At 40.3% G+C, this 25200-nt stretch overlaps 1 protein-coding gene across 1 annotated transcript; it reads right to left on the reverse strand.

Moving 5' to 3' along the window:
• Positions 1-245: 245 nt before the first annotated feature.
• On the reverse strand, positions 246-17959 carry LOC115656277 (protein zyg-11 homolog B-like). The gene is made up of 14 exons (XM_030572766.1): positions 17796-17959; positions 16797-16962; positions 14480-15234; positions 12978-13118; positions 11800-11976; positions 9182-9246; positions 7941-8040; positions 7796-7849; positions 7411-7572; positions 7279-7326; positions 6445-6642; positions 6287-6348; positions 3665-3762; positions 246-1569 (listed from the first exon to the last, which is right to left on the reverse strand). The coding sequence occupies exons 1-14, from the start codon at positions 17868-17870 to the stop codon at positions 1379-1381; spliced, it is 2292 nt and encodes a 763-aa protein (XP_030428626.1). The 5' UTR covers positions 17871-17959; the 3' UTR covers positions 246-1378.
• Positions 17960-25200: the final 7241 nt, after the last annotated feature.

Here is a 25200-nt window from a genome sequence, read left to right on the forward strand (position 1 = left end):
AGATAAAGATAAACATGTAAAACATCCAGCATCCCCATGTAAGTGTGATGGATTTTTACTGCACTTTGATTGAGTTTAGAAAAAAAGCAGGGGGGGAGGTGAATGAGTTGATTAAGGGAAGGGAAACCACACTGGAATTTCCCAGTACTCAGACAGTGCAGAGCAACCTCTCAGGGGCCCTCACCCACATCTTCTTTCCAGAAAGAAGACACTTAGGGAACACTGAAACAATAGAACCCTGAATTCATGGCACCATTTACTTCAACAATTACACTTTAATCAAGACACTTGCATGTTGCACAGTCTCCATTTCTTTCAACAGAACTCCAATTTCCATACATGTGTAAATGCTGTTCTTAGACCTATTTTTTATATTTTATTGTATGAAAACTTAAAAAAGCCTTTGGAAGACTCCCATTATAGTTGTTTTAAATTTACAGTTTCATAGCAATTAGATTTACACAGAATGTTGATATTTTGGACTATAATTCTTTAATTCACTGCACAACACAGTCAAATTCTACCCTCCCATGACCTGTACTTCACTCCCACTACAGTCAGTGGGAAAGCATGTGCACTGCTAAAGACAGAATTTGGAAACCGTCAAGCAACCATTAGTCTGCCTGTAAGGAGACCAAATATTCTGGGTACTGTATTAGAAACAGGTAATCTCAGGTATTTTCTTACCCACTGAGTTTCATGTTTGGTTTTGGTTTTTTTTGGTGGGCATGGAGAAGCTCTTTACTCCTCACTTTTGATTAATTTTTAAAGTTTTTCCTGCTTATTCCTATTGCATACCTCTAGTGGAGCTGATCCAGTTATTCTTTTCTACACCACAAAGCATTTCAAACATTGTTGATGCGACATGAAAAGACTAGGATAGTGGTCCAGTGTTGGCAAGACTAGAAAAGGGACACAGCTTACAAGTGACTTTGAAGACTCAGTTGGGGATGGCCCTTGGCACACTTTGGTCACAGTGAGAAGTGAGCACAAAGACTTGAGTGTAAAAATGCTGACTTGCAAGCACATAGCATTCTGTTCGAGCCCTGCCTGACAAACCAAATGGGAGCAGTTTCCAAACAGTAACTGAAGGGGGTGAAGGGCCGTTTTTTAACTGTATTTAGGTAACTCAGGATGCAGGTAAGAATCTACATACCTATCTGCATCTTTAGGCACCTAAATACCTTTAAAAATCTATCCCAAAGCCTCCTGTCCCGCCTCAAAAGTCAAGTCACATAACGAGCCATTCCTAGAGGACTCGCTGTACAAGCCCTCCTCAGTGCAAGCAGCAGTAATCTTATAGGAATGCCCATCTTAAGCAGTGATCAATAGTACCAGATACTCTCAGTACAAAGAAAAATTAGAGTTTTATCTACAGCTATCCATCTGATTTGGTTTGTGGCTTCTTTAAATATTTAGGTCTCCCATAGTACATCATGTGTGTCTCTACAGCGTCTAGTATCTCACTGTTGATTCGCAGGACAGCTGGATCAGTCTGATTGTTTTCTTTGATGTCATATAAGTGCTGCAAGCCACCTTCTTCAATTAGCATGCTACAGTACCGGGCAGCTGAAATGAGAGAGAGAGAAAGTGCATCTTTATTAGGGACTTTGCTGAGAGAGTGTCAAAATGACAACTTACATTAGGAGAAAAATTAAAGTGTTAACTAATTCAGTTATGCTGCCTCTGACTTCAGCCAACATTTAGACTACATAATTAGTGATGCAGTTAAATTGACATGCATAATATTAGATAAGATTTTAAATAGCACTCAGCATTGGATTGGTTGTTCCCATTTATGAGGACATCAATGAGGGCAGAATAATGCTAACGCCAAGTGCTTTTGGAAATACCATCCTTAGAGTAATAAAATTGTTAAGTATTGAGGGGAGGGTCAACATTTCCCAGATATAGTTAAACGAACTGGAACAGGATTTGAAATCAAACTAGTTTGTTAAAAACTGAGTTACAAACAGGCTACTAATTTGACACTGACTTTAGTGTATGCATATGCAGATTGGTTGACTATACAATGTAAAGCTCTTTAAAGCCACCCAGTGATCACACATGGGTCTAATTATTTGATGTACATTACAAAAATGATTTTGTAGTCCACAATACTCTTTACAAATTTATAAACTACTACAGACCACTTCACTCCACACTGTTAGAGCCGCCCCTGAGATGGAATATGGCATACAGCCATACTACGCAACAGTTTAGGGCAGGAAGAGGTGTGGATTACAGCATCCACCCTGACACTGTAGGAAATAGTAGGGAAAACCCTATTCTGAAGAGGACTACAGCGTTTTTAAAAAAAGATCAGAACTTCGGTTTTAAAAAGTTTCCTCTGAAACACAGTACCTCCAACAGAACGGTGCCACGGACACCATGCTGGGGAACTGGCTCAACAGCAGCTCCAATTATACCCTCTTCTTCAACTCACTGCAACCCCTACAGCATAATGTAGGCACAGATCCCACCTCATATATCCTGAGAACAAGTATTCCGATATTACCCTGCTTTACGGCAGAAACTTGGTGTATCTGCCAAACGTTATAATAATTTCCAAACAGTTAGGATATCAAAATGAACACAACCCAAGTACTTTTGGGAACTGCTCCCTTACATAGAAATATTCCTCATAAAAATTGCCATTTAGTTTGATGGTTTGGAAAACACCTTAGGAAATGCTCAGGAGCAGAACAGTAACGTCCCAAAAGCAATGGGGTGAGTAGGGATGAGACATCCATCAACTCTCACACACATGTACACATTAACATAAAAAAACCAAGCAAGCAGCAATGAGACGTTAGTTACAATACATCTGTAAACTCTATGGGATTGTTTTTTCAATTTAAAGAGAATACATTGTTTGCAGAATTGCATTACTTATTCATGAGTAAGGCTGTGAGTCTGTCACGGATTCCGTGACTTTTGGGACCTCCATGACTTCTGCAGCCTGCAGATGTGCCTGACAGCAAGTCTGCCTGGGGGCCAGCCTCACCGGTCCCCCGCCAGTGGCGGTGGTTCTGGGCTGCCCCCTGACAGCAGTGACAGCGGCAATCCCAGCAGGCTCCTGCTGGCAGTCTCGGGCCACCCCGATAGTAGGGGCAGCAGCAGTCCTGGCAGGCCCCTGACAGTGGTCCTGGGCCGCTCCCCACCCCTGAGCTCCAGCGGGCGCCCAGGAACCAGCCCTCCACCCCCAGCACCAGCGGGCACCCTGAAGCCAGCCCCCCCACCCCCTCAGCAGGCACCCCCAGATTTAGTCAGGGGTATATAGTAAAAGAAAGGGACAGGTCACAGGCCCGTGAATTTTTGTTTATTGCCCATGACCCATCCATGACTTTACTAAAAATACCTGTGACTAAAACGTAGCCTTACTCATGAGATTTATATAAAAGACAAATTCATCCTGACTACCCTATTGTTGCCAAACACAGATCAGTTTAAAAACCAAGGAACTGTATCTCAGCTTGTTACAATGTTTTGAGCCATTGAATGTAATGAGACTACTGTTTAATATCCAATATAACCCCTATATGAGTAAGAGGTCAGTAAAGAATGACTTAAACTTTGATGTACTTATCCAACAGGCTTATGAGTGAACATGAGAACCATCCAATTTCATATTAAAAGATTAAACTGTAAATTGAATACATACGAGTTTTGCAGCAGACATGCTGCATAGCCCATACTGCCCACAGCTGAACCCCAGATATCGTGAAGCAGTCAAGTAATGGATAGAAAGGATTCAAGGATCTATGGGTTAAAAAAAGAAATATATTTGGTGAAGTCATGGGGATACTGGATACCTTTATTTCAGAGTAACTATGCTGTCTCAACACATTAAGCTTTAGGTATTCTCATACACAGTGTTGGATTCTGCATTAAACACCCAGGAAACACTCAAGTGTGGCAGTAAAAAAAAGTGACTAAAGAGGGAGGCTGTGTATCAAAAGGGATAGGAAAGTACTACTGAAGATACTATAATACCATTATGGAAGTCAATGGTAGACCCTCCTCTGGGATACTGTGGCTAGTTCTAGTCACTTTCTAATAGCAGCAGCAATAAAAGTATTTAATAAAGAATTATCTTCCAGAACTCATGGAGGATGGATGAGGACCCAGGGAATTACAGAACAGTCAGCCTAACTTTGACACCTGGAAAGATGCTGGAATTAATTATTAAACAATTGATTTGTAAGCACATAGAGAATAACAGGCTAAGAAGTAAACGCCAACATGGATTTGACAAGAACAAATTATGCCAAACCAATCTAATATCCCTCTTTGACATAATTTCTGGTGTAGCGGATGTGGGGAGAAAGCAGACATGATACATCTTGATTTTATAGTAAGGCTTTTGACACAGTCCCATGTGACAGTCTCATTAAAAAAATCCTAAGGAAATGTGATCCAGATGTGGTCTAAATGTGGTCACAGTTGCAAAAACGCCTAATATTCTGGGCTGAATTAATGGACGTGTCACACAGACACAGACTTTAAGGCCAGAAGGGATCATCATGATCATCTAGTCTGACCTCCTGCAGGCCATAGAACCTCACCCACCCACTCGTGTAATAGACTTCTAACCTCTGGTTGAGTTACTGAAGTCTTCAAATCATGATGTGAAGAATGAGTTACAGAGAAAGTAGGCTATATGTAGGACACAGGAGGTAACTGTTCTACTACACTTGGGACTAGTGAGGCCTCAGCTGCAGTAGTGTGTCCAGTTTTAGGCACTACACTTCAGAAAGATATGGACTATTTGAACAATATCAAGAGAAGAGCAACAAAAATGATGTATGGTTTAGAAAATCTGATTTATGAGGAAAGGTTAAAAAAACTGTACATACTTAGTCTTGAGAAAAGAAGACAGAGGAGGAATCTGATAAGTCTTCAGATATGTTAAAGGCTGTTATAATGATATATGGAGATATACCTATCTCATAGAACTGGAAGGGATCCTGAAAGGTCATCAAGTCCAGCCCCCTGCCCTCACTAGCAGGACCAAGTACGGATTTTTGCCCCAGATCCCTAAGTGGCCCCCTCAAGGATTGAACTCACAACCCTGAGTTTAGCAGACCAATGCTCAAACCACTGAGCTATCCGGTGATCAATTGTTCACCATGTCCATGAAGGTAGGACAAGTAGTAATGGACTTAATCTATAGTAAAGGAGATTTAGGTTAGATAGGAAAAATTTGGATAGTTCAAGCTCCGGAACAGACTTTCAAGGGAGGCTGTAGAATCCCCATCATTGGAGGTCTTTAAGAACAGATTAGACAAACACCTGTCAGGGTGGTCTAGTTTACTTGATCTTGCCTCAGCACGGGGGCTGGACTAGATGACCTCTCAAGGTCCCTTCTAGCCCTACATTTATATGATTCTGTAAATATGTAATAAGTGATGAGAGGCATGGAAAGCCTTCCATATGCAAAGAGATTGGGATTGTTTAGTTTAGATTGTAGATGAACAAGAAGGGATAGAGATATATAAAATAATTAATGGCATATGGGGGGAAAAATCACATTCCCATTTATACTCTTAAATAAGAAAAAAAGGGACAAAATTGAAAAACAGTACGTTTAATACTAATTCAAAGAAAATTTTAAAAACACCTCCACAAGAGTTACCTATGGAACTCATTCATGAGAGGCCAACGCCTTGGCAGGATTTATAAAGCTTTAAGACAGCCATATAGCTAATGGGAGCATCCACAATTACATTAGGTTGTGGTGGTTTTTATTATTTTAAAAAGAGAAAGCCACATGCTTCAGGATTTAAGCCAATTTCTAACTGACAGAAGTTAGGCAAAAGCGTCCTTTAACAGCCCAATTCTATAAATTTTCAGCTATGAGGTATCTTGCAACTTCCCCTGAAACATCTGGTAGTATTGGACACTCTCACAGACAGGATACTACACTATAAGCCACCAGTGTAATGCAGCATAGCAATTTATATGCTCCTAAACAAAAAAACCTTGGGATGTTGAAGTCATAGGTGCAGGACCCAAATATGGTTCCTGTGAATGGTATGTGTTATTTTAGCTGGTTAGAACTACCTAGAACAGTATTTCAGCAGGCTCCAAAATGGCTTTTCTTCGCTACATTCCCTGCTCAAACATGTCCAAGAGATCTGCTACACAAGCAGTGTTCCATAAAGGAGAACATTTAGGGTGACGAGGCTGGCGGCAGTGGCAGCAGCAGAAACACAGTAAGTACACAAATGTCAGAAACAGTAAAAGAGTTAATACTGTCAAGACATTATTCCAAATTCATTACCTGTAGGCAACCAATGCTACCATCTTACATTTTGGTGTTGGCCACTTCAAAATGGTTGAATGCTGTAAAGATACAAAACTAATTATTATAATATTTACAGTAAACAGCACAAGCATTGTACTAGAATATAGCTAGGGTATCAGTTTTCGCCAGCGTACCAGTTGTTCAATCAGAGATTTTCTTTGGGTTTGACTCAGTGTCCAGGCCTGCTCTCCTCTAGATAGTAAATTAGCAATAATCCCAGCTGAAAAGAAACTGACTTCTATCTCAGCACTACACAATAATTCACTGAGGCAGTCTACGAAGTCCTTCCACATTAGTTTAGACTGAAGTTCTCTCACTTCTGCTACATTGTTCTGTAAGACAGAATAGGTGAAAAAAATCAGTGTGCACAAGATAAGCAGTATATACAACGTTCGTAAGCATTATAAGTAAATAAATTTCTTCTGAAGGACGATGGGCCTTATACCTCCCATTTTCTATAACATAGTTGATACTCTGAAAGCTTCAATACCTAAAAATCAAACTGAAGCAAATAAAACCACCCACCACCAAACCCTGACCTACAGTTCATATTTTGTTACATTACTTAATGTTGAGTCCAATCCAGAATTTAACAAGAGGTTTGCCATCGAGTTCAGCAGGAGCAGAACTGGACCTTTATCTTCTTTTGGGTACTTGTACTCATTTCCCTTGCTCCCCTAACCTCTGCGGAAGTACTGAAGGAAATGCTTTGACTGCTGAATGGTTATTTCTATTTTAATCCATGCACTGTAAACTGTTTTTCAGAAAATCATCAGTGTAATGTAAAAATGATGCTGAGATGAGTGTCTAAGGATATAAACTGATACTTTTAAATTGCAAGGGAGAAAATCTCTTTTTACTAAAGGAAGTTAACATGCCCTCCAGGTATTTCCCAACTGAAAGTTAAATAGAAACAAGTAATAGAATACTAATGATTATTTTAAAACAGAACTTGATTTTGATCTTACCAGAAGGCCAAGAACTTTATGTTGTATAGCTGAATCAGATGGAAAACACTGTCAAGACAAACAAAGGTCATCATTAAATAAAGTTTTGATGTATGCTAGCAATCTACCACAATCAATCAGTCACACTCTCACCTCTAAGACTCTCATGAAGAGTTCTAATCCTTGGTTGTCAATGAAGTGCCTACAGGTGGTAGCGGATTCATCAGTGAGATTCCAAAGTGCACTCAGAGTAAACATGAAAGTAGTATCTACTTCATTCAAATTTGTTTTCTGTTCAACTATTTCAAGAAGTTCCTGTAAAGGAAAAGCAAAAAATAAGGTTTTAGAGTTTGGCTTTGATTCTCATTGCAGACATTAGTAATAATTCATATTGATATTGTGAAAGCACCAAAAGACCGTAAGCCTCATCATGCTCTGTGCTGTACAAATGTGGGTTGCTCAGAACGGAGTCATTTCTCTCATGATGTTGGTTTAATATCTGGAGATAAAGAATGTCACATAGAGATGTGCAACTCACCCCCACAACGATGTAGAGCTCTGCGCTGAGTTGTGCTGTTTGCTCAGATGAAAGCTGCAAGTAAATAATGTTACATGAGTATCTGAAATATCTGTTGAAAATTAGGAACCAGAAGTTTGAACATTTCCAAATCTAAGTCTCATACCTTCAAAGCTAGAATAGAGCTTATATTCACTGCCATCCTTTGCATATTTTGATTTTCATGGTTACACAGCCACTGCATAACAAGTTTGGCAGCTTCAAACCTAGATTATGACAGCAGAGTGTAAGTTATACAAAACTTAAATTTCATCTTGCATCTCAGACTCTAGGGTTCTCATATCAACCTCTGGAAACAGAAGGAAACATGCTTAGTTTCCAAAGGATACAAAAGCACAAGCCTGGTTGTTGCATATCCTCTCCTTATCCCCGAAAATGGGCAATAACAAAGACTAATTTATAGCAGCCTTTGATCAGGCCACAAGAAAGATGCTAAGAGGGATCCAAGAGTTTTAAAAGGTTATCTAAAAAATGACTAAGTGAGCAACAGTAAATAACTCATTATTAATGCATGAGTGATGTCTTTTGTTACTAACAGAACTACCACCAAACCCCCTCTCCACATCTGAAGGTTTCTCTTTCTTCCTGTCAGAGCAAAGAATCCTCCACTCATACCTTCTGCTTCCGTCACCCATTCCTCCCTCCAGGCAGTCAATTGCCAATGTCATCAATAGAGTGACAAGGTGGGTGAAGTAATATCTTTTATTTGACCAACTTCTGCTGGTGAGAGACGCAAGCTTTGGAGCTACACAGAACTCTTCTTCAGAGAGACACGAGGAAGAGCTCTGTGTAGCTCGAAAGCTGGTCTCTCTCACCAACAGCTGTTCCAATACAAGATATTACCTCACTCACTGTCTAATATCTTGGGACCTCCCCGGCTACCACAATGTCATCAATAGTGTATTAATACCATTGCCAGATAAGAAAGAACACTGAAGTCATATACAAGGCAACTGCCTTTCCCTCCAGCAGATGAACACATCCAGGGAACTAGAAACCGTGAAGTGTCGGCCCTTCCGAAGTCAACAGGAATTTTGCCATTGACGTCAATTGGGCCAAGATTTTACTGCTAGTCTGATCTCCCACCAGCTTTGTACAAATATAACACCATCTGCTTCAGTGGAGTTACTTGCAGTTTATGAGTCTATAAGCAAAAATTAGGCCTTAGGAAGCGAACCTAAAATTTCTGAATGACAATTCAGAAGACTAGTTAATTGAGGGTCCACAAAAGAAAGTTTAAAGATGAAAGTTATGATAAAAAAAAGAAAATCAGAAAAAAAAATATTTGTTCCAAATATTTGACATGCTGCTTGACATCCTATTTCAATGTATTGGGTTGCCACTTACCTGTTAAATGGAACATCTTGAAGGATCCTGACACTAGATAGTAGGAGGAGGCAATTCTTCTGCAGCTGTTTTTTTTTTTTTTGGGGGGGGGGGGGGAGAGAAGAAGATTTTATGAAGTTACAGAAGCGCGCTCTCGTATTTTATTTTATAATATAATAATTTTGCAGTTCACTAATCATTAGGGAACCCTGTATTGTATCATTAGACACAAATAATTAAACAAGCAAAGGATGGAATTGAGATACCATAAACAAAATCTTAAACAATGTAAAGGCTCATGAATGCAATCCCCTCTAGAATGTATGATATTAATAAATCCAGTTTTGTTCCTTCCTTAACTTTATCGTACAAGGAGGTTTTTGGAAAGAGGAAGATGTTAAATTTTATGTTGCTGTGAGATTCTTTAAATTCATATTCAAAGTTGTCTAAGAATTGGACCTCTTTGTAAAATCTCATTCCAAGTCCTCACTACCAGCCTTAACCTCTCCTCAAGGGTATCAGCTGTATGAATTCAGTGTTGCAAGAAAGGCAGACTGTTACCATCCCACAAAGATTACAGTTGGCTGCATCACAGCTTTGGATCTAAAGCATTTCCTTAACAGCCTTTGCTATCAGCCCAGACTGGATTCAAGAAAAGCACATGAATATTGCTGCCACTAACCATTACTTAGTTTAGGGTGTGCTATCTCATAATAATGTAAAAGGGGCATATGAGATCAGATCAATTATCCAGCTAGCCCAGTATCCTGTCTTCTGACAGTGGCCAATGCCAGCAGCTTCAAAGAGACAACAGAAAACACAATTATTGAGTGATCCATCCCCTTTCATCCAGTTCCAGCTTTTGGCAGTCAGAGGTTTAGGGCAACCCAGAGAATGAGGTTGTGACCATGCCCATCTTGGCTAATAGCCAGTGATGGACTTATCCTCCATGGACTTATCTAATTCTTTTTTAACCCAATCAGACTTTTGAGTTTCACAATGTAACCCCTGCCAATGAGTTCCACTGGTTGACAGTGTGTTATGTGAAGAAGTACTTCCATTTGTTTGTTTTAAAACTACTGCCTATTAATTCATTGGTTATGTGAAAGGGTAAATAATTCCCTGTTCAAACCATTTATAGACTTCTACCATATCCCCTCTTAGTCATCAAGATGGACAGTCTCAATCTTTTAAATCTCTCCTCATACAGAAGCTGTTTCATACCTGTAATAATTTTGTTGCCCTTTTTCACATCTAATATATCTTTTTTTTGAGATGGAGCAACCAGAACTGCACACAGTACTCAAGGTGTGGGTGTGCCACAGATTTATATAATGGCATTATGATATTTGCTCTCTTATTAGCTAGCCCTTTCCTAATGGAGGCTAGTATTGTTAGCTTTTTCGACTTATGAGAGGATAGGAGTAAGTGGGAGATCTCAGCCACCACCAATTCAGTTACCCACACAGAAAGCAGAACTCATCAGTCCTCGATGTGGAATTGCAAATATTGGAATTGCTATTTCTTCTTCCTGAACAGAAATTAAAGAAATCTAATTGCTGTGGAGGAAGTAATGACTGAATTTGAGCCAGACTAATTTCACCTGCTTGCTGAAAGACAAGCTTCTAATAATTCTCTTTAAGTTATGACAATACTAAAATGCATCTGAGGCCTCATGACAGCAAGAATACTGCAACTCTCTTTATATAGCAAGAGAGATTTCTACATTGTACAGAGGACAGCTAGCTTGAAAGGTAACTTCGATTAGTGAATATCTACTAATTATACCCATTTCCAGTACAGTAATTAAAATGTCTGTCACTGCTTCAATATTTCCCTAGCTGTGAATGATGCCGATGTCTCAGTGAGAATTGAGATTTTAGTTATACTTCCCATAGGAAGACAACTCTGATGTAACTCCACATTTAATTGCACAGGAAAAGCAGGAGACTTTCAGTGGTGATGCAAGCAGAGTTTGTTGTTGTTTGGTCTTCTTTACAATTCAGGAGTAATTTTACGGCACTTCACCACTTACACCAATTCACAAATATTGGTTAAGAATAGGACATGCTTTATAACACATCTGTCAGTCTCCTGACTTTCCCAGGAGTCCAGCCTGCATTTCCTGTACGTTCATACAATCAGGATGACGGCTTTCTATGTATTTCAGACAACTTATTCTCAATGTATTCTTCTGTGTAATTAAGTGTACTCAGTGTACTATATTAAGTGACATATAAGAAGTCTGCTAATACAGAGCAAAGATGACACATGACAAGGCAAGATTAACACTGTAGAGGAATCTGAATGTTAAAATTAATGGCATACATAATTTATAATTAGTAAAACAAAAAAGAAAATTGTTAAGCTGCATGAGAGTAGAGAGAGCACCAGTCATCCAACCTTAGTGTTGGCCTCTACTGATGCAAAGCAGAAGGGAGAAATTAGGGGAAAACCCCACAGATTCTATAAATCTGGTCTTTTCTGCTAATCGTGGCATTTCATTTGATTTGAACAAAACATCAGTACATCAATACCAACGAAGCCTTCTCAGAGCAGAAACATACTTGTTCTGTCTTTATATTATAGCCCTCTTTGTTAGGAGAAGCGAATTAAAATTGTGCTCCCTGCCCTTTTACCTGTTGCTGTTCAGGAAAGTTTTCCACGGCTTTGAGTAGTAAATGGATCACATCGGATAGCAGACGAACAGGCATGCCAGCAGACAGACCCTGTCTAGTTAAGTTAAGAGAACACGCACTAGCAGTTAACTGCACTGCCAAGTCCAAGGGGTGATTTCTCATTCCTACAATCACAAGCTGAAATAGAAGTTATGTTCACATAATAAGACCTCATATTTCTAATTTTGTAAGACAGTCACAATACTGTACAAGTTATGATGCACTTCTAATTATGATTACTGAATATTTTAAATAGTTATTAACCAAATGCAACAAGTATACCCAGAAGTGCACCCTCTTAGTAGCGCAGTAGGATTGTAATGGCGATCATCAATTTTATTCTGCAATCATATCACCTAGAGAAGGGTGTGAGTTTTTCTCCATTCCATGATATGTCCTACTATCCGCAGGATGTGAAAGGACAGTGACCCCAAACTAAATTTGCAGGGAGATGGAAGTGATATTATTGTGAACAGGGGGCACACCTGGGGAAGAGGTAGGATCTATGATTGCACCTGATGGCATCTGACCTCCAATAGCCAATGGAGAATGAGTACTGGGAATGGCAAAAGGGCAGTCCTTCACTGCTTCTCCAGGACACCTAAGAAGTGGCTGGGAATGTCTTCTGTGATCCTTGATTAACCACAAAATTGCACCAGATGCAGACCTAGTTAGTCCCACCCATATTTTCATAGTGAACATGCTGGACCAGTCAACATGTTCTACCTAGAATTGACTGCAAAAGCTACAGCCATTCCATCATGATGCAGTCAGAATCCTAAAGGGAGGAAACAAAAAGCATGCCTTCATCAACTTCCCATTTAAATCCAAATCTATTTAAGGGTATTGGCCCTAATCTCTAAAACTCAGGAAGTGAGAAGCATGAACTCTCCCCAGATCCATCTCTTCTTTTGTTACCTGCTGTGATAGTTATGATCAACAGGAAAGGAGATTACAGCACCCGGGTTACTCCTGCAAGTGTACTTCTGAAATAGCCTCACTCAGCATACTAGCTAACTCCAGGGAAGGGAGAAAAGTCTGGGATGTGTACCTGATGAGTTACAGATTTTTACACACACCCCCTCCCCCAAATACAACAAATATGTTGATATTTACTCTCACCAGCAATTCATTTTTACCTTTAAGATTTCAGGCTTAGTTATTCTCATAAAACACGTCTGGGTGAAGAGACGAAAGAAAGCCTCCTTCACAAAGTATGACCGCTCACTGTAACGCTTCAGAGCTTCAGAAATCTGAATCTCATTTGCTCCTCCCGATACCTGGGGCACAAAACAGTTAATACACTGAAGTTTAATTGGAAAATTTCATGTTACCTTTGACAAGTTGGATCTTTTGAAACTATGCAAATAAATTAGTCTTGTCCAAAATCATTCAAAATATGATGTTACAATGAGCAAGCTGTCATCTAGTTATAACTAGAGTGGGCAAACTTTTTGGCTTAAGGGCCACATCTGGGTTTGGAGTGTGGGAAGTGGCTCCAGGTTGGGGCAGGGGGTTGAGGTGCGGGCGGGTGAGGGCTCTGGTTGGGGGTGCAGGCTGTGGGGTGCATGAGGGCGCTCTGGGCTAGAAATGAGAAGTTTGGAAGGTGGGAGAGGGATCAGGGCTGGGGCAGGGGGTTGGGGCACAGGCTCCGGGCAGTGCTTACCTCAAGCAGTTCCCGAAGCAGTGACATGTCCCCCCTCTGGCTCCTATGCGGAGGCGAGGCACTGGCCAGGCTGCTTCGCACGCTGCCCCATCTGCAGGCACCGCCCCTGCAATTCCCAGCCAATGGGAGCTGCAGAGTCGGCGCTTGGGGCGGGGGCAGTGTATGGAGTCCCTGGCTACCCCTACACATAGGAGCCAGAGGGAGGATATGCCACTGCTTCTGGGAGCTGTGCAGAGCCCAGCTTCCAGGAGCTGCCCAGTGGGAGCTTGAAGTCTGGATTAAAAGATCTGACGGGCTGTGGTTTGCCCACCCCGAGCCATAATATAACTCACATGTAGTAATATAAGAACATACTTAGAAAATTCTCCAGAAATATTCTTTGCATTGCAACAGCGCCTTCTGTTCAAAGATCTCAATCCTGAGCTCTGTCCAGGCTCTGCCCAGAGCCATGGAAATAGTTCAAATACAACACAGCAGTTTGTTAGTGCTCCATATGAAGGATAAATGCATCTAGGCAAGACCACTAAACAAAACTGCTCCCATATCAACTCAGTTGTCTGTCTCAATTCACTTTTTTGCTCATTTTAACTTTGGGCGCAGAACAGAGCTGGACAAACACTAGTAATGTTAGTCTACAACTTCTTTTGTCTTTTTCATTGAAGTAATCAATTTTATTTTAATTTTTTTTTTCCATTCCCAATATTCAACAAGTTCAACTGTTAACTGCACAAACTGTTTTGACCCTTACTAGATTTATTCTCAAAGTTACTTTCATTAGGACAGGATTAGTCAGAAAGAAGTGGGGCAAAGAAGAGCTAAACAACAACATATCTTTGCTCCTCTCCCTGAACTCTTTTTTTCCCTACTGGGAGTAAGATTCAGAGTTCCTAGCTTTACTTCCTACACAACACAGTAGATCACACTTCCTTTTGCATGCAAATGTGTCTTTTTTTTTTTTTTTTTTTAAACTCAAACCTTCAAGTTTCCTTCTCCCGAAAGGAATTCAGAGTAGCCGGCATCAGTAGCAAGTAGTCCCACAAACTGCATTGCAGGTCGCTGTTTGACAAATGCTTCTACAGCTTCATCAGTAATGTATTTACTGCCAGAAATGTCCAAAGACACTAGGTGAGGTAGGATGTCTTTCTGCTCTAGTAAAGAGACGGGTATGTCAGATGTAAACTGCTGATCATCTGAAATATCAAGGTGGTTCAAATATTTTAGTTGTCTTATGACATCCAAGACTTGGGGCGTAGTCATTGTTAAACACTTCAAGTAGTGCATAGAGAGAGACTTAAGTCGATCCTTGCAGGCGAGAAGTGGAGTTATGTCAGTAACAGAAGTGTTGGATATATCCAAACTTTCCAGCCTTGGAAGTGAAGCAATCTCCACTAAATCCTCATTGTGGAAGCGAACATTGGTAATGCTCAAAGCACGAAGACCAGACAATTGATTGAAGCACCTTTCATATGGATTTGTCAGGGAAAGTCTTAATGAGTCCAGCACAAGGCACTGAAGATTTTGCTGGATCCACTTATTGCTACCAAGTCCACTTACAATATCTGCAATAGAAATGTCTGCATTCATCCCTGTAGCATCAAGTTCTATCAGCTTATGATGGCAGAAAGCTTTTCTGAAAGATAGTGCAGATATTTTTGCTTTCCGGATGCAAGCTTGTTTCAAGCGTATTTGGTTACCTCGGAAAATGCCCACAGTTCCATCATTCAGCAGCTCTATTGGGAAACAGCAATAAGTGTGTTACAGCAGACAGCAATGTAATGGAACTATAGAAAGTGCTCCTATTTCATCCCTCATGTTCAGTATACTTTAGCCAGGAGGCATACTCATACATGAGAAAATTGCAAGGATTATTCTTAGAAGGTAAGGAAACAATCTATGAGCAGGAAACTGAGAAGAATAAATGGATTTTGAAAGGAGATGTTTCTCCTTCCTCATGTTTTGAATCCTCAAAAAGGCTTATGGCAGTGAACTGATAAAGTGTTATAGCCTTCCTCACAATAAAAACACATATTATATCCTGAACATGTATGCGGCAAGGAATACATTCTTTTACACTGGATACAGGGTACCTCACCTTTGTGGGCTTGGTGGAAACGCTGTTACTAAACTCTCTATTCTGACTAAAAATCTTCAATATGTTCTATACTGTTCATTATACAATGAGTATTTGAGAGTAAAAACATACTATAACTTGAAGTACAAACTCCTTGATGCTCTATTTTCATGTTAAATAGTAGATTTATACACACACACACACACACACACACTGATATTCTAGCTTGTTAGAGAACTAACAGAACCATAAAAATTCCCCCTTAAAGGTCACGACTGTGTGCTTGTGAGAAGAGCAAGAGAAGGGGAAAAGAATAAGTTAATAGTCTTTCAGCTGTCCCTTAAATTCAAGCATCCACTGGCGATTAGCTTTTCAATCACATCTTTTCAAGAGCTCCTTTACAAATACAGCATATATAGATTTAACCCTATACTTATATTTTAGTAAATCAGGACACCATTTCTACATACTCTACAGGAAAACAGATTATGGATACAGTCAGGACTATGTTAAAAAATGTGAGAATTATCAAGTATGGTAGGTACATCATTTTAAAATGGTCATGTTAAAATGATCAGGCAGCATTTAAACGCACAAGCCTCAATTATTTGTGAAAGGGTGAGAAAGTTTTGCCCATCACTAGCTGAAATAAAAAAGAAAGCAAGATTTAAAGAGATTAAATGGGTCATATTTCTAACTTGTGATGCCAGCGAGATGTTTTATTGTCTACTCCCACACACACACACCCATACCCTGCCTTTCCCAGACTTTTCACCAGAACTTCACAAAGTCCAAGATGGAACCAAAATAAATATTGTTAACTAATATTTTAAAATAAATTTCCACCCTTCTCACATTTCTGAGGTGAGCAAAGGAGGCACACTAAAATCTGGGGGGTGGGGGGGGGTGACCATAAATTGGGGGAAATTTTGGTTGCCTTCAAATTTAGATAATTCCAATTTAAGAAAAGTAGAAGAGAAAATGTAAAAGTAGAAACAAGATGCAATCAATTCAAGAGAAATGACTTTGGGGACAAGGTAAAGAGAACAAACTTTCTGAAGGTGGTGGTGATCAGATTTCCAAAGATGAAATATGAGATGGAAAAGAGTGGTATTACTCCAAGATTTCAGATGTTAAAAATACAACTCAAATGACTAAAGTGTCCGACATCCAGCTATTCCGCCAGACCTATGCTTGCTGATCCTAAGACAATTGTCTTACCATGAAATGCCATAGTCTGCAGCAATCGATCAGCTACTTCTTGGGGAAGTCTTTCAGATTCTTTCAGGCATAGTGTTCCATCTTGTCTCTCAGTACAAAACTTCTCTAGGTCAGCAGTCAGCGCTTTCAAAGAGATGTCAAGTAAAGAGTATGGAGATGCCTCAGCCTGTTGTGAGCAAATAAAAAATCCTGCACATATTAATAAATTGTACTCAAATTACAACTAACCAAAATACTTTCACAATGATTAATTCAGGTTAAAGCAAAGTATTCCTGCACCACTACCTACGTGATATAGCTCAATACATGTCACAATGAGGCAGCTTACAGAGATTGAGACAGCAACTTATTATGGTAGACCTCAGACTTCAAGGAACCGAACCTGTAAGCCCTCCACACCTTGACATCAATAGAAATTTTATGAAAAGGACTTGCGGGCTCAGACTCAAAACTGAAAATTATCTTCCTGCGTAGCCATGAAAGCATCCAGTTAGGAGTAGTTTATGATTGTGGATGCTCCTCCAGATAAGCTGTCAGACAGAATAAACTGCATATTAATACAGGCCAGACATCCTCATTCCACTCCTATTTCAAATGCATCGTTCTCCCACCCTGAACAGCCCACTTTAACCGAGTTTTGTTTGATGTTAACGTGTAGCGTGCACAAGTCAGGATTTAAAGGGCCACACGTGTAACAACTCAAACTCACCCAACACTTTAGCAGAGTCAAGTGCTGCTTTTTTTAAAGGGCGGTAATCAGGGCGGGTCTTTTATTTCAACTACACCTCAGACTCTCTGGGGCCCGATTCCCAGCAGAGGAGTTTGATCCAGAAGAAACGGACTAGCCTTGACTCCAGCGATTCTCAGGCACGTTCATGCTCCGGAGCCCTCGACAGAGCCACCCTGCGGGGATCCCCGTCCCACGCTCCCCTCAGAGGCGGGACACAGACACACGCCCCCCTCCCGCAGCGCCCCCCAGGCTCCGGGGCAGCCCCGCACCTGGACAGCGGGGCAGTCGCTGCAGATGGGCGGCGGCGGCCGCTGCCGGTTCTGGACGTGCAGGAACCGCACCATGGCGGGCGGGCGGGCGGGCGGGAGACCCCCGCGCGCGAGGGGCTCGGGCCTGCGCAGCAGAGACACTCCCCTCGCCCTCTCCGCGCCGCTTTCTCTGCCTCGCTGCCGGGAACGCCGGGAGCCAAGCCGGCCACAGCGCAGGCGCAGCCCGCTCGCTTCCGGGGCGTGGCGGGCCGAGCTCGGGCCAGGGAACACGAGCGAGCTCCGAGCTATGGATGGGGCGAACCCAGAGCGGCCCCTGGATGTTCACAGCGCCCCCTGCCGCCGTACGATGCAGGAACTCGCCTCGTCCTTGCCCTGCCCTGCCCCGGCCTACGCGATTCAGGGCCTTCCTCTGGGAGGAAGCAGCAGCGGGTTTATCGCCTGGCGGCCCCCCGGTTCCTGTCTGGTCGCTTACAGACGCGCACACAACAGCTGCGGGGAGGTCTCTTTACTTAGCTCTGTTTAAGAGAACGAGGGATAATTTCAAACCCACAACGTCACATGGTGCTAAAACAGACGGTCCAAGCCTGGTCACTTCAGCTTTCTTTCTTCGTGATTCCTGGTTTTACAAACGAATCAGCTCAGTAGAGCTAACGCTCAGGATTTTGTCACGATGCGCATAATTATTCTTTTCCTTAAAACTGCCCCAGCTCCTAGAACCAAGTAGGTATATGATGATTTCAACCTTTAGTGTAAAAGAAAAGTAAGTTTTTAGCCTAGGTGACTGTGGAGAAAGCTTAACAATGTGACCTTAGCACCCTAAGGGCTCAAAAAGAAGGCAAAAAATATTTTTTTACATAATCTTACGACTTTTAAAGCTCCACTCATGTTGCTGGAGAGTTTGACTCATGATTTTTTAACATACTAGCAGCTCAATTTAAAATATAGTTTTATAACTCCTAAATCTACAAGTGAAGGTGGATTCTTCCCTTCCTGTACATGTAGCATCTGCCCTGTAAAAAGATTTTACAGATCAAATTATGCCCTTTGACTCTGATGCATCCTCATTGCTTTGAGGATGCCTGGACCAGTACAAATAAATAGCACTTCCTAAACAATTCTGTTGATAAAGCACAAGGGAATAGAATTCAGCTCACTCTACCTTAGCTGTGGCAAGGCTGGAGGGCTAAACAGGAGTAAAAAGAAGAAAAGCTTATCAACACAAAGTGACTAGATAAAAGTCTGATTACACACAAACAGTAGATGTAGGAGGCTCAATTCTCCTACTTTGGCTGGTGTAAAACAAAAAGGTTACTATGAGCCCTTAGAGTTAAAGGTTTACAAAAAGGTAAAAATCCATTATGAAGAAGTAGAATCAAATCCACTGAGTATGAAATACATAATCAGCATAGCAGAACATAGCCACACTTTAAATAACCATATCTTTCGGCACCAGCCTAAAAGCTAAATATTTTGGGCATCTGGGAAGGGCATATACGAAAACCACACAATCTAGAGCAGTGGTGGTTCTCAAATTTATTTGATGGGGTCCCCTCTTCTTCATGTCATCACTTTTCATAGCAGATAACACCCCATTGCCACCCTTACTTCTATGCTGCTTCTGCCGCTGCCACCCCACAGCTGACAGCCAGAGCCCCACCACCTCCAAGTGAGGGATTGAGGGCAAGGGAGGAGCTCGAGCAGCAGGGCTCCAGTTGTCCCCATCTCCCAGCTGTGCAAAGCTTTTCGGCACAAGCCCCAACCACCCAGGGTTGACAGCCAGAGCTCTTTTAAAAAACCAACCAACCCACCCTACAGAGCTTGGACCTCCCTTGACACATTCCTGCTCCTCCCTTGGAAGCCGCCCCCAAGTTTGAGAACAAGTGATCTAGATCAGGGGTAGGCAACCTATGGCACACATGCCAAAGGCAGTACACAAGCTGATTTTCAGTGGCACTCACACTGCCTAGGTCCTGGCCACTGACAATTTAAGTGTAAATGAAGCTTCTTAAACATTTTAAAAACCTTATTTACTTTACATACATCAATAGTTTAGTTATGTATTATAGACTTATAGAAAGAGACCTTCTAAAAATGTTAAATGTATTATTGGCACACAAAACCTTAAATTAGAATGAATAAATGAAGACTTGGCACAGCACTTCTGAAATGTTGCCAACCCCTGATCTAGAGCATATAGTTATTGTACTTCCAAACATTGCAACAATTGTTTGTTTTTAGGCTTTTATGGCATCAGTCCCCAGGACAGAGGATAAACCAACACATTCCAGTTTAAGGTTCATATTAATGTCCAGTCTAAATGACTTTATGAAAATTGAATACCATCTGAAATTAGGCTTGACTTTGCTGTCACCCTAAGGTAAGAGAGTAGCCCCTCTGAAATCAGTATGCCTATCAATGTACAAAGCTACTGTGAGATTAGAATCAGGCCCAAAGTGAGGAATACTGAAAAAGACTCAGTTCATCCTTCTTTAGGCATCAGTGAAGGTCACTAATTTTGAGTGTGCAGGATGTTGTCCTTCTAAACCATTTCCACTGTATCAGAGCACAGTTCTTCATTCAGTCTTCCACCAGCTGAGTCTCTGTACAGAAGCTGAAGTTTAAAGTTATTTAGTGCAAACTGCAGTGGCTTTTGGTAATGGAGAAACTGTGGTGGAAGTTGTTCTGAGACCACAAAATTCTTTTCACAAAGGCCACAGAGCCAGCCACCACATAGCAATCAAAGTATTGCTATCAACCACACAAGTCAAGCTGTGAAAGGCTGGCTATATGTCCCATTTCCAAATACAAACCATCCACTGGGCTTACTCTGTTCATTAGTATTTGTAAAGTATCTGTTTCTTAATCTGTATCAATTACTTCCTCCCCCCATCTCCTTTCCATATACTATTTTATATATTACTAAATTAATGTAAATTTAGGAATGCTACAGTGAGAACAAAAGAAATGTTTTCATTTCTGCTTTAACTGGTTTTAAGGAAGTTGGAAACTGAGCAATCTCCCGCTGAACATTTAGATACTTCATTGTTCCTAAGAAAACATGGAAAGAACTTTTACAGAAAGTTTTACTTATCTAGAACCATTTTCCTGAAGAATCACATTTAGTGAAATCAGAAAAAAAAATAATCACAAAAGCTCTACAAAAGAAAAACATTAGTTAAAATTCCCCCTACTGAAAGAAACGGGTCAGGTAGCCCATTTCTGGTCTACTCCAAAGATTTGACAGTGATTATTACTCTGTTAATGGAAACAAAAAAGTTGTTGCCTCGCATCATAAACTAAGCTTGTAATGCACTTGGTTTTTCATTTTAAAACAGCCACACTGACAAAGGGAAATAAGTGTTTTGCTACATTCATAGATGGTGGCAGCTTGTACATCATTTTACTAGTAAATAATAGTACACCTTTAAACGGATATATAGTCTTTTGTACAGACTTGTTTTGGCTCAATGCAGCCTCTCTCATTTCTGTCAAACAGCATATTCATTATTCTAAAAGAAAAAAATATATACATACACATTTATTTAGACAAAGCCTATAGTTAACATACAACATTAACACCCAAATAAAGCACTGGTTAGAAATTTATGTTACAATCCATATACAGCACGCCCCACTCATCTGGACCCTGTGGGGAAATAGTATTTTGTGTCTGGATAATTGAAAGTATTTTAAAAACACAACCATTACATTTACTGAACAATTTGTCACATTTTACAGAACTATGCTGCTGTATCACAGTTTAAACAGAAGAAAGGCGGATGATATTTTACACATAGCATGTAGTTAAAAAAATCTATTTTCTGTTTAAAAGGCTCTAGTATATGTAGGGAAACACTTATGGTTTCTTGGCAAATCTTGCCTAAGCTTTTGTGCAAGTAAGTAGTGTTGTTCTACTCTTTTCACTGTCCAATAGAATGCATGCTGCAATCCTGTTCCCCTTTCTTCAGAAATTCACACCATTCTTGTGGCATAAGGACTTGCTGCTCTGTTACTTTGCCCATTACCATAAGCCACCTGCTAACGCAAATACCAGATTTTGCCAATAAAAATAATCACCTTTGTTCATAATTTGAATGAGAACCCAATTTTCCACAAATTAATTCAGATACAATAACCATCTGTGCTGCCAATCCCTATGGTATGGTTTTTTTGTCATCAATCCATCAGTGGATTTAGCACACTGTCATTTCAGTAAGATTGTGCTATATGGCAACAATATATTTGCTTTGCAAAAAGGTAACAAAAAACTAAACAGAAGGGCTTTGTAACAGGTTATCTGTGAAGAAGTTAAGTGGTCTCCTCCTTTTTAAATACCACTGACAATCATTTCTCATTGCCTAACTTTGATCCAATAATTTAAGAAAGCTTAAGAAGGAATGAATGGCATCATATAAAGACACGACTAAATGTACAAAAGAACTAGGAGTACTTGTGGCACCTTAGAGACTAAAATTTATTTGGGCATAAGCTTTCGTGGGCTAAAACCCACTTCACCGGATACATGCAGTGGAAAATACAGTAGGAACACACACACACACACACACACACACACACAATGGGTGTTGCCATACCAATTGATTAGCCTCATTAAAGTTAAGGTAGGCTATTATCAGCAGGAGAAAAAAAAACCTTTGTAGTGATAATCAGATGGCCCATTTCAAACAGTTGACAAGAAGAAGATGTGAGTAACAGTAGGGGAAAAATTAGTATAGGGAAATAGTTTTTACTTTGCGTAATGACTCATCCACTCTCAGGGTATGGCTACATTTGGAATTTCAAAGCGCTGCCGCGGTGGGGCTTTGAAGTGTGAGTGTAGTCAGAGCGGCCGCGCTGGGAGAGAGCTCTCCCAGCGCTGCATGTAAACCACATCCCTTACGGGTGTAGCATACAGCGCTGGGAGCCGTGCTCCCAGCGCTGCTGCCCTGATTAGACTGACGCTTTACAGCGCTGTATCTTGCAGCGCTCAGGGGCGTGTTTTTTCACACCCCAGTTGCAGCGCTGTAAAGTGTGAGTGTAGCCAAGGCCTCAGTCTTTATTCAAGCCTAATTTAATGATGTTCAGTTTGCAATTTAATTCAAGTTCATGTTCTCTGTGTGTGTATACATCTTTCTACTGTATTTTCCACTGAATGCATCCAATGAAGTGGGTTTTAGTCCATGAAAGCTTATGCCCAAATAAATTTGTTGGTCTCTAAGGTGCAACAAGTACTCCTCGTTCTTTTTGCTGATACAGACTAACACAGCTACCACTCTAAAACCTGACTAAATATACATCATTCATTCAATGAATATTAAAGAAAGTTCTCCTATATGACTCAGCTCTGAATGAAGACAGATCTGACACCATTCCCACATGGAACAGTTTTCCGGTTTAAGTATATTTAATCTTGAAAATTACAGTAGTTGGTAAGCATTGCCCAGGTAACATTCTGAAATTGCTTCAGAAAGCTTTTAGGGAGAAAACTGTGCAATTAAAAGGTTACCTCTGTTTGTATACAATCCTAACAGCTCAGAACTGTCACAAAGCACTAAGCCCAGCTGAAATATTGATAGCAAGGGAAAAGCCATGGAAATGATCATAGGCATGGCTAAAGATGTTTTTTAAAACACAGCTCTTTGCATTCTACTCCTCAACTTAAACTTAGGCATTTCGAAAAGAACAAACCAACATAAAACCTTACACACAATAGTGACAGAAAATAAAAGTTTTGACTCACCAGTGATCGGAACTCCAGGCAGATTTTGGCCCAGTAGTTTCACAGGCTAAGCAAGGTAAAGGTATAGCACAAGCTGTATCATTTAATTTAAAACATGTACAGCAGAATATTTAAGTTATACAACTTTCAAAACCTTTTTAAAATAGTTAGAAAGCCTCATCTCACATGCTAGCATTTATCCCTAACGCTTACTCTAAGTATAACTATCACCTTCCCATCACAGCAGTTTCAGAATATTATGAAATCCTATTAAATAGGCAGACATGCTAATGATTTGGCCTTTAGCTTCTAATAACAGGTATTTAAAACAGTTGAATGCTGTCAGCTAAACCAGAACTGGTTCCTCTATTAGAAGGAACGTATTTTTTGGAAAACAAGTTTTTGTTTTGTTTTACGAACATAGTTTATAAACCGATAAAACATCTATACTGGAATAAGGAGCCACTTCCTCATGCACAATCAGTCTTTGGGCAAAAAACTCAGTTTCACTATTCTTTAGATCTGCTTGAACGACTTACTTGTAAGTCATCTCATTTAATTTCAGTCAAGGTAACCTCAGTAGTTCATACATTTACAGAAACATTTAAGTTAGAGTAAAGGCATTAACAGATCATTCATTCATAATATGGCAAATATCACAAGTGAAATAGACATCTTAGTGTTGTAGTCACCTCTACAATCCATATACCATCAGACACTTCTGAAGAGTAGCCTGGAATGGGCTATTGTAAAGACCATGAAAGACTGCATTACTGGCAACTCTGCGTGGTTGCACTATGCTTGTTCCATAATCTCATGAAGTGGTGCCCTAGCTAGCCAGACCGGTGCCCCAGTTTCCATTCTGGGTCATATACGATAGCAGACTTTGTATAGTTTAATCTAATGTGTGTAGAATAGCCATCTTCCTGGGGGAAAACAGCATTCCAAATGGTTAATATGTTCATTTAAAAACCTCTGGGTACCAAGGGATACAATGTTTCCATAAACTCTGATATTGGCAGATTGTGTGTTCCATTTCCTGCAATGGACTTTTCACGGTAGAAGTCAAGACTTCTCTAGTCTGAAAGGTAAAAGTAACTGCCCATAAAACACAGTTCTTCAGAACTTAAAAAAAAAAAAAATCCCGTAATTTTATGTCTGACAATTTTCACTTTTTTTTGGGTCAAGGAAACTACATACATTCAGATGTATGTAGAGGAATGAAGCTACCCACATAATACCTTGAGTACAAAACAAAGAATTATGTAATGTGATAATGGTAACATTACTAAAGCACTTTGTTAATATTTCTAACACACACAATGTACTGAAACTATTCAAGATTGTGGATGGTGTGTTAACTATTATAGTGAAGTAAAGACGTGTTGTGTCAGCCATCCCTTTCCCATAAGGTAAACAGTACAGCGATTCTCTCTTCAGGAATTAGAACTAAAATGCCAATAAGTTCAACAATAGTAGAGTCCTGTTCCATTGTTTGGCAGGGAGATGTGAAGACAGTCATTTGATAGTACAAGGAGAATTCGTAAACAATGCTTTGAAATGAAGGGAATTTGAGCTCATGTTGTAGCTTGTTTCCATCACTTGTATTTAAATCAAGCATCTGTATGCTGTGGAATCTCCATTTCATTCAACACAGCCTTTAAAACTCATTAATAACAGAGGAAGAAA

This window comes from Gopherus evgoodei, chromosome 8 (genome assembly GCF_007399415.2).
Source record: "Gopherus evgoodei ecotype Sinaloan lineage chromosome 8, rGopEvg1_v1.p, whole genome shotgun sequence".
Lineage (NCBI taxonomy): Eukaryota > Metazoa > Chordata > Testudines > Testudinidae > Gopherus > Gopherus evgoodei.

Coding starts and splice junctions, on each gene's coding strand:
- LOC115656277 (XM_030572766.1), bottom strand. CDS start 17,870: ATGGTGCGGTTCCTGCACGTCCAGAACCGGCAGCGGCCGCCGCCGCCC. Junction 16,963..17,795: donor GCGACTGCCCCGCTGTCCAG/GTGCGGGGCTGC, acceptor TGCTCACAACAG/GCTGAGGCATCTCCATACTC. Junction 13,119..14,479: donor CGGGAGAAGGAAACTTGAAG/GTTTGAGTTTAA, acceptor TTTGTGCCCCAG/GTATCGGGAGGAGCAAATGA.